Source organism: Coregonus lavaretus (genome assembly GCF_964263955.1).
Source record: "Coregonus lavaretus genome assembly, contig: HAP1_SCAFFOLD_6428, whole genome shotgun sequence".
NCBI lineage: Eukaryota > Metazoa > Chordata > Actinopteri > Salmoniformes > Salmonidae > Coregonus > Coregonus lavaretus.
In genome coordinates this window covers 21055-30702 of record NW_028164315.1, presented here as the reverse complement: position 1 = coordinate 30702, position 9648 = coordinate 21055, and the positions used below count along the sequence as shown (strand labels likewise).

The 9648-nt window shown below is 41.5% G+C and overlaps 1 protein-coding gene across 1 annotated transcript; it reads left to right on the top strand.

Moving 5' to 3' along the window:
- Window positions 1–888: 888 nt before the first annotated feature.
- Window positions 889–9628, top strand: LOC311117189 (putative pancreatic secretory proteinase inhibitor). The gene is made up of 6 exons (XM_084192169.1): window positions 889–1033; window positions 1193–1265; window positions 5324–7035; window positions 7370–7404; window positions 7804–7916; window positions 9521–9628. The coding sequence occupies exons 3-6, from the start codon at window positions 6981–6983 to the stop codon at window positions 9564–9566; spliced, it is 249 nt and encodes an 82-aa protein (XP_084048295.1). The 5' UTR covers window positions 889–1033; window positions 1193–1265; window positions 5324–6980; the 3' UTR covers window positions 9567–9628.
- Window positions 9629–9648: the final 20 nt, after the last annotated feature.

Genomic DNA, 9648 nt, shown 5'->3' with positions numbered 1-9648 from the left:
ACGGTCCGGAGGAACGGTGCTGGGTCCCTAGGAGGGACATCCTAGATCCCTCCCTGTTGAGGGATTTCCACCGGAGTCATCCGACTCGCTCTGCTCCGCGTCCTCCTGGCCGTCCCCGAGGCCGGGGTCGGCGCACGGCTGGAGCCACGCGTCAAGGGGAGGGGGGGGGGGTACTGTCACGGATTCAGCCGAGGCTGCTCCTCCTCCTTGCTCGGGCAGGCTTCGGCGTTCGTCGTCCCCGGAGTACTAGCTGCTGCCGATCGATGTTTCGGTGTTTGTCTTGTTTGGTCTTTATTGTTTACACCTGTTTCCCATTATGTTGGATTGTATTCCCTATATTAACCCCTGTCTCTCATTGGTATTTTGTGTGTTATTGTTTGTTGTCATTCCGTCAGTTCTGTATGTACGGGTCTTTGTGCTTTCCTCCCTGTTTGGAGGTTTGTTGTTTTGTACGTTGATTTGACTGTGTTCAGTAAAAAACGTTGCCAGCCGCTCTGTGTCCTGCTTTTGACTTCGCTACGGCATACAAGTCGCGTGACAGATCAAGAACATTGGACTTACTCCACAGTACTAACTTAAATGACAGAGTATATCGAAAGCACTCAACCGTCAAAGCATTGTTTCCTCAAAATAAAACATTTTGTTTCTTACTGTTCCTCAAAGCACTGTTGAAAAATATCCCATACAATAATTCCTTTTACAGTGAGGACGAGTGACGAGCTTGGTATTGATAAACTCACAGGAAAATAACTATGCTTTGGAGGGAGAAAACCTAAAGGGAATCGATCCCTTGGTTATCTGTTACTGGGCTCTCTGTTGAGAGTGCTATTGCACGGTAACATATCAGTCAATACGGTAGCACAAGGTGCCACTTGTGAAGGTTGGCTTTTGGGGTCAAAGGTACGTCACATGACTGCAACTAGGAAGCTGTTCTTTGAGAGATATCAGTAGATAGTCCTTAAAAGCAACAACAGAAACGACTATCTTTTATGTTACTTCCTGAAAGTGGTTCCAACATGATAAGAGGCAACATGTGAGTACAATTCTAATTATGGCTAACTACTGGATCAGTTATAAAGTCAAGGTTGATAACTGTTAATCCGTACATTTTACTAATTTGTTCATGGAGGAAATTATTCAGTCTGAAAGTCCACTTTCCTTTTTTAATGATTTATTTATTTTTGTCGTGAAGGGGCTCTCCTAACCAGACCTGTGACAGTGGTGTATCCATGGACCTCTTCCTGCACTATTCTCTTATTCCATCGGTAAGGGGTCTCTGTGTGACCATACGGTACAGTAACATCAAGGTAACACTTTACTTGACACCTGTATTGTGTCACAATACCCCATAACGCCAAGGTGGAATTATGTTTTTGGATTTTATTACAAATTAATTAATAAACATAATATTCAACCCCTTTTTTATGGCAAGCCTAAATAAGTTCAGGAGTAAACATGTACTTAACAAGTCACATAATAAGTTGCATGGACTCACTCTGTGTGCAATAATAGTGTTTAACATGACTTCCTCATCTGTAAAGTCCCTCAGTCGAGCAGTGAATTTCAAACACAGATAATGTTTTCCAATGCCTCGCAAAGAAGGGCACCTATTGGTAGAAAACATGCAGACATTGAATATCGCTTTGAGCATGGTGAAGTTATTAATTACACTTTGGATAGTGTATCAATAAACCCAGCCACTACAAAGATACAGGCGTCCTTCTTAACTCAGTTAGCGGAAAGGAAGGAAACCGCTCAGGGATTTCACCATGAGGCCAATGGTGACTTTAAAATAGTTACAGAGTTTAATGGCTGCAATAGGAGAAAACTAAGGATGGATAAACAACATTGTAGTTAGTCCACAATAATAGGAGAAAACTGAGGATGGATCAGCATCAGCACCATTGTAGTTACTCCACAATACTAACCTAATTTACTGAGTAAAAAGAAGGAAGCCAGTACAGAATAAAACTATTCCAAAACATGCACCCTGTTTGCAACAAGGCACTAAAGTAAAACTGTAAAAATGTGGTAAAGAAATGTACTTTATGTCCTGAATACAAAGTGTTATGTTTGGGACAAACACAACACATCATTGAGTATCACTCTTCATATTTTCAAGCATGATGGTGGCTGCATCATGTTATGGGTATGCTTGTCATCGGGAAGGACTAGGGAGTTTTTGGGGGGATAAAAAAGAAACTGAATAGAGGTAAGCACAGGCAAAATCCTAGAGGAAAACCTGGTTCAGTCTGCTTTCGAACAGACACGGAGACAGATTCGCCTTCAGCAGGACAATAACCTAAAACACAAGGCCAAATATACACTGGAGTCGCTTAGCAAGACCGCATTGAATGTTCCTGAGTGGCCTAGTTACAGTATTGAAAATCTATGGCAAGACTTGAAAATGGCTGTCTTATCAACAACCAACTTGACAGAGCTTGAATAATTTTTTAAAGAATAATTAAAATTAAAATTATAATTATCATTAAAAAAATAAGCAAACACGTTTGGTGTTCGCCAAAAGGCATGTGGGAGACTCCCCAAACATATGGAAGAAGGTACTCTGGTCAGATGAGACTAAAATTGAGATTTTTGGCCATCAAGGAAAACGCTATGTCTGGCGCAAACCCAACACCTCTCATCACCCTTGTAGTCCCGTGTAGCTCAGTTGGTAGAGCATGGCGTTTGCAACACCAGGGTTGTGGGTTCGTTTCCCACGGGGGACCAGTATGAGAAAAAAAAAATGTATGCACTCACTAACTGTAAGTCGCTCTGGATAAGAGCGTCTGCTAAATGACTAAAATGTAAATGTAACACCATCCCCACAGTGCAGCATGGTAGTGGCAGCATCATGCTGGTCAGAATTGAAGGAATGATGGATGGCGCTAAATTCAGGGAAATTCTTGAGGGAAACATGTTTCAGTCTTCCAGAGATTTGAGACTGGGACGGAGGTTCACCTTCCAGCAGGACAATGACCCTAAGCCAGGGGTGTCAAATGTCCGGCCCACGGGCCGGATCAGGCCCGCAAACGGGTTTAATCCGGCCCGCGAGATGATTTTGAAAAAAATATATATATATATATATATATATATTTGTAAAGTATAAAAATGCGCTGCAATTTTTCTATAAAATAAACTGCTGTTCCAATTGCGTCCACTGGATGGCGCAATAGCAATTGTATTAAGCAAGCAAACTGTTTATACCGGGGCAGAGCAAGTAGGTCAAGCACGTGCAGCCAATGAGCTACTTTGTTTTGCCCGCGATATTTATTACGGCTTCTACTTTTAACATTATGTGCTTTGGCACCCTCATTGCCCCAATATGTCTCTGTCAAAAAAGAGAAAAGTGGACACAGAGTGCAGAGTGTTCCAAGAAAAATGGTCATCCTATTTATTCACGGAATTGAATGGGAAAGCTGTATGTTTGGTGTGTTCAGAGCATGTTGCAGTGCTGAAAGAATATAACCTTCGTCGCCACTATGTGAGTCTTCATGTCGACAAATATGACAACTTTCAAGGACAGCGGAGATGAGAGAAGGTGAATGAACTGTTGGCGGGTCTGAAGAAACAGCAGTCTGTGTTTACTCACAGCCGAGACATCAGTGACGCTGCAGTGAAAGCTAGCTACCTCATTGCTAATGAAATCGCAGTGGCTTCAAAACCATTTAGTGAGGGTGAATTTGTAAAAACATGCATGATGAAGGCAGCGGAGATTGTGTGCCCTGAAAAGCGGCAGGCTTTTGCAAATGTCAGCCTGACAAGAAACACAGTTGCAGACAGGATTTCCGATCTTTCAGTGGATTTGGACAGCCAGTTGAAGCAAAAAGTAAAGTCATTTATTGCGTTTTCGGTTGCAATTGATGAAAGCACGGACATTACAGATGTTGCACAACTGGCCATTTTCATCCGCGGAGTTGATGACACATTGACCGTCACCGAGGAGTTCGTGGAGTTGGTGCCGATGACAGATACAACGACAGCAGCTGATATTTTTACCGCACTCGTCGGCGCGCTGGACAGGGTCGGAGTGGACTGGTCCGCGCTGTCAGCCTGGCTACAGATGGTGCGCCCTCAATGATTGGGAAAAAAGCAGGCGTTGTGACAAAGTTCAGAGAGAAAGTGCAATCTGCAAATGGAGGACATGATTTTTGGACTTTTCACTGTATTTTGCACCAGGAGGCTTTGTGTTGCAAGTCATTAAAGATGGATAACGTCATGAAGGTGGTCATCCAAACTGTTAATTTCATCCGATCCAGAAGCCTGAATCACCGTCAGTTTGACAGCCTTCTCAGAGAGAAAGACCACATCTATGGCCTGCCATACCACACTGAGGTAAGATGGTTAAGCCGAGGTGCTGTGCTGAGGCGTTTCTTTGATTTACGAGAAGAAATTGAACAGTTCATGGAAGAAAAGGGCAAACCAGTGTTAGAATTTCATTCCGCAGAATGGATGCAGGACCTTGCATTTATGGTGGATGTTACAGAGCACCTGAATAACTTGAGCAAACAGCTGCAAGGGCGCAATAAAGTTGTCACGCAGTATTATGACAGCATACGTTCTTTCAAGTTGAAGCTGTCATTGTGGGAGACGCAACTTGCCGGTGGTGATGCAGCTCACTTCCCCTGTCGGAAAAATGTGTGCGCGACCCAACATGTGGCAGACATGAAGCGGTTCAAAGATAAAATAACGGGACTGTTACGGGAGTTTGAGCAACGCTTTCAGATTTATGTTTATATGTTTTTATGTTGATGTGCTATTGTTTTTCATTGATTTTATTTTATTTGTATATTTAACCTATTCTTGACTCTGTGGTTCTTGCACTTGTTTGGGGAACAGGATTTCATTATTTGTATCTACATTTCTGCCTGAGAAATGACACCCTGATATAGTTTTGTGATCTGTGAAACAGTTCTGTTAATCACTGAGGCATTGTGTGTTTGTGTGTTCTTTTTCTTTAGAATTTTCAAATAAACTTGACGTGTTTTATGATTAATAGTGATGTTGTGCTTGTATTATTTTGGACACACTGTCCTCAGGCTCCAGATTTATGTTGTATGTAGATCGTATTAAAACAAAGAAAACTATCTGAAGTTGTTGTTTTCAAGTTATATATACCATGATTTTTCCGGTCCGGCCCACTTGGGAATAGATTTTCCTCCATGTGGCCCCTGAGCTAAAATGAGTTTGACACCCCTGCTGTAGCACTTAGAGATTTTTTTCAAAGAAAAGCGCGCTATTAAATTCAATGAATTATGTTTTATTCATACCCCAAGACATAATAAATAAATCAGTGTAAACATGAACATTTGTCTTTTTACAGGGAAACTGGAATGGACATTTTGATCAGGCATGGGGGGACGTGCTTGCCTGGCTACCAATCCACAATGCGCCGGCCAAACGCCACGGCCACTATCGTTTCTTCTCCACGTTGAGACTGGCTATGCTTCTTCCCCGACGACTTCTGGAATGCGAACACATTCAAACCGTTCTGATTGGTCCCAGAAACCAATGGTTCGTCCAGAGCTGGCCTACACGAATCATGAATCACGTCATTTTGACGTAAGCGCAAACAACTTCTAGGATACCAGGTTCAGACTGATCGATAGAGCAGCGAAATTAAATTCATGTTGAGTTGTCAGGCAACATCACCACACAAAGGACATCATCATGACCAGATGATAAATACATTGGCAAATAAAGGAAGAGGTCTCTGTTTTTTATATTTTTATATTGAACAACAGTTGAACAGCATTCTGTTTTTGTCTATGGGAGATTCCTATGGCTCACACATTACAAAAACACCACACTATAATACAAAATGTATAGCCCAATAGACATTCAACAACAACAAAAAATACATAAAATTCAAGTTCACAAAATATGACACATCTCTAGGTCTGAAACCTTTACATTCCATAGCCCTTGTTTGATGTAGAACAATAATACAGTATTGGTCAACCAAAAGTAATGCTGTCTTCCAATGATCCTTGAAAAGGTGAAAGGTCAGAGATGAAACATCACAACTCGTAAACTTGGGTATCAAAATTATCTCAGACTTTTCCACTTGTAATTCCAACATGGAGGATCGTTTAAGTGGTTATTTCAGAGTTGAAACCTCGTATTTCCGAATTTCTGATGGAAGTTGAAGGCAGCACTACACAAAGCTCTGCCGGTTGAGCAGCTTGAGGGACAAACGTGCCAATTAGTAGGTGGACATCATGACACCTCCTCAAAGATTCATACTAAGTCAGTTAGTAGATGTTACGGTTATACGGTATTGCAATATAACTGCTGCAGCCTCTGCAATAGGTTAAGCAATAGTTGTGCGCTGCCCTCTCTATCCAGCACCTCTCCTATGTACAGATGAAAATACCACAACAGAGATTTACATCCATAGCCGCGGGAAGTCGGGGTGTTGAGGGTGCTGCAGCACCCCCTGATAAATCAGAATGAAAACAAATTCCAATCCATCACATTCATCATGGTATATTATTGAGGGGGTCAAATTGGCCTGTCTCTAGTATTGAGGGGTCATGTACCCTTCCCCCGCAGGTTGTGCGCCTGGGTACCTGTCTGTGGTACAGGTAAAGTGTTACTACAACTCACTGAAGCAATAATAAAAAGGTTCAGGATATCTCCCAGGACCCCCATAATCAGCTCCAACACTCAAAGGTGAAGACATAGGAATGTAAAACTACAGCACTTCAACATGTATTTCATCATCTGTTAGCTGAGTGAAGTCCATTTGTGTCTCAAATGGCACCCTACTCCCTATATAATGCACTACTTTTGACCAGGCTCTGACCAGGGTCCATAGGACTTTGGTGAAAAGTAGTGCACTATATTATAGGGGATAGGGTGCCATTTGGGACACATCCTGACTCCTGTCAGCTGTGAAAGTTCTCACACCTGCTGCTTCATAATAACCACAGAGAGACTGTTAGATAGGGCACAATCACTGTCTACTCACTGACAACATGGCTGGAAAAGTAGTGATGCTGCTGTGTGTGATGCTCCTTGCCGCCTTTACAGGTCAAGTACTCCTGTTTTCTGTGTGATATCTTGGGGATTAATAAAGTTTCTTGAATTGAATTAAATATTCAGAGAAAGCATTGATTGAACCATGGAGTATTTCAGTATCTGTGAGGAAAGCTTGCTCCAGCCATCTGCTGGAGTCAAGGGACTATGAAACTATGTTGAGACTATTATGGCTAGGTGGCCAGATGATATACCAGTTTTAATGTACAGTACATGAGATGATGGTTAAATGTGTATCATGTTATCTAAACCTCCATGGGCTGACATTGTAATAACATTCTTGAGGTGATTTGAAAAAACATTGTAACATACTATTTGTTTTCTTCAGGCGCAGAAGAAGAAAACTCTAGACTTTACAGAAAGGTACGGCTGATCTTATGTTGAATATTTAATGTGAATGCTGCTTCTTAAACCAAACCTGGTGTGAATTCAGTTTGGGGTGAAGTTACAGATCAGGGATCAGATTCCCCTCCCCAATCATAATCTTAACCATTAGCAGGGAAAATGCAAAAAACAAGCTCAGCATCTAGGGACAATTTCACCCTATTCTTTGAATTCAGTGTGATGAAATATTCAGAATGTGGCAGCAGATAGAAATGAAGTCAATAGAGCCTGACACAATCGATCCCTATTCTATATGACATGCAATAATATCATACCTGTTCTACACAATGCATTTATATCTGAGCGTTATGCAATGTTACTCCTCTCCTGATTGCCCATGCCCTTGGTCTTAAGAGTAAATGTGAGATTGTTTTGCAGCCATCTTGTGGCGAGATGGTGGAGATCTTGGCTTGCCCTATGAACTTGGCTCCTGTGTGTGGCACTGATGGCAACACCTACCCCAATGAGTGTGCACTCTGTGTCCAGAGACAGTGAGTACTGTACATACCTTGGTTAAAGTACTATTTGAAATCATTTCAGATACTGGGCTTGAATGAGCTTGCCTGGTACAATGGAACCAATAGACTAGTTCCAAAATGGCTAACCCTGCCCATCAGGCACTCGAGACAAGTTAAAACACCCTAAAAGTATTTGAACAATTTCCCTGGGACACAGCTGCTCCTTTCTCACAGCCCTGTCCTGCCCTGTCTAACCTTGTCACTATAAGGCTGAGAGTCAGTTTGCAGAAACAACACTTAACACCTCCAGTAAAATACTGAAGTACAAGGGACTGAATTCAATCAAACCAGTATTTCAGGAAAATCCACATACTGTAGGCTCCTACAATGTAAAATTGTGCCCAGTAAAGTGCTTATGTAACCACGTTTCCATCCACAGTTTATGTGAGTAAAGTCATACCGTATTTTTAGAAAATCACGACAAGCTGTGATGAAAACAGGTAGTTTAGGTAACATTTTATAAATGCCGACAGATGGGCCTAATTTGTTCGACATGGTGGGATCTTTTTGTGTCGGTAAAATGAATTATGCGAGAAATGGTGGCGCAAATTTAAGCGCAAATATTGATATAATAACCATCATATCAAAGTAAACTTGAAGTCACGCGATGATATGCTGTGTAGTCCTCCCACAACAACTCGGGAAAACATGCAGTTTATTAGGCTACAGATGAAATAAGTTATGATGAACATCACAGGGTGGTGAATGTGCAAGGTGACCTTGATGCTCCTTTCCAATACATATCGAGGGTCTTATTCTGGTGACATGACATGATGATCAATGCTTGACTGCCATTTGACAAATACAAATATTCTCGCTCTTATCCATAACAATCTCATGTTGATGACTAGCCTACCCGCATAGCCCTCCCGCACTGTATCTGCGATCTGTTGGCTAGAGCGCACGTGCCAAGACCATTTGCTATTTAACGATACAGTTTTTGTGACAAAACTATCGGTAGAGTTGAAAATGCGATGGAAACACATTGAACTTTAGATTTTTATTCGGTACATGAAAACTTAAGCGGAAAAGTACATTTTGTACTCGCGCACTGAATTTGATCTGAAACAAGTCCGTTTGGTGGAAACACACCACTGGTGGGAAAATGTGCATATTTTCTTTATTAATTTAAAATCTGTCGCCAATTGGATGGAAACCTAGATCATGATGACACACATATACTACAGATGTAGGATCTTAATTTGAGCCAGTTTGCTACAGCAGGAAAATAATCCTGCAGCAACAGGAAATGTGAATTATTATGTGGATTGTAATTAATGGACATTTTTGTAGGGGTAGGTCAGTTTTTCGTTAGGGCAAATCAAGTCTGAAATTTCAAACCTTAGAAGCCTTTTAAAAACTCAAATACACTACAAGTTTGCATTTCCTGATGTGCAGGAAAATTCTCAGCAACAAAAGTGTGATCAAATTAGGATCCTACATCTATATATATTTCCCCCCTATGAGAGCAGGTTTCATTGAATTCAGTCTGTATGTACAAAACAACAATATTGAATATAATTCATACCAAACAACATAATAAATAAATCATGGCATGAACATTCCTCTCTCTACAGGGAGACCAGAATGGACATCTTGGTCATGAAGGAGGAGAGCTGCTAGCTGGGTCTGACATCACCAAACAAATAACATCATCATGACCAGATATTAAACCAATTAGAAAATAAAGGAAGAGGTCTCTGTC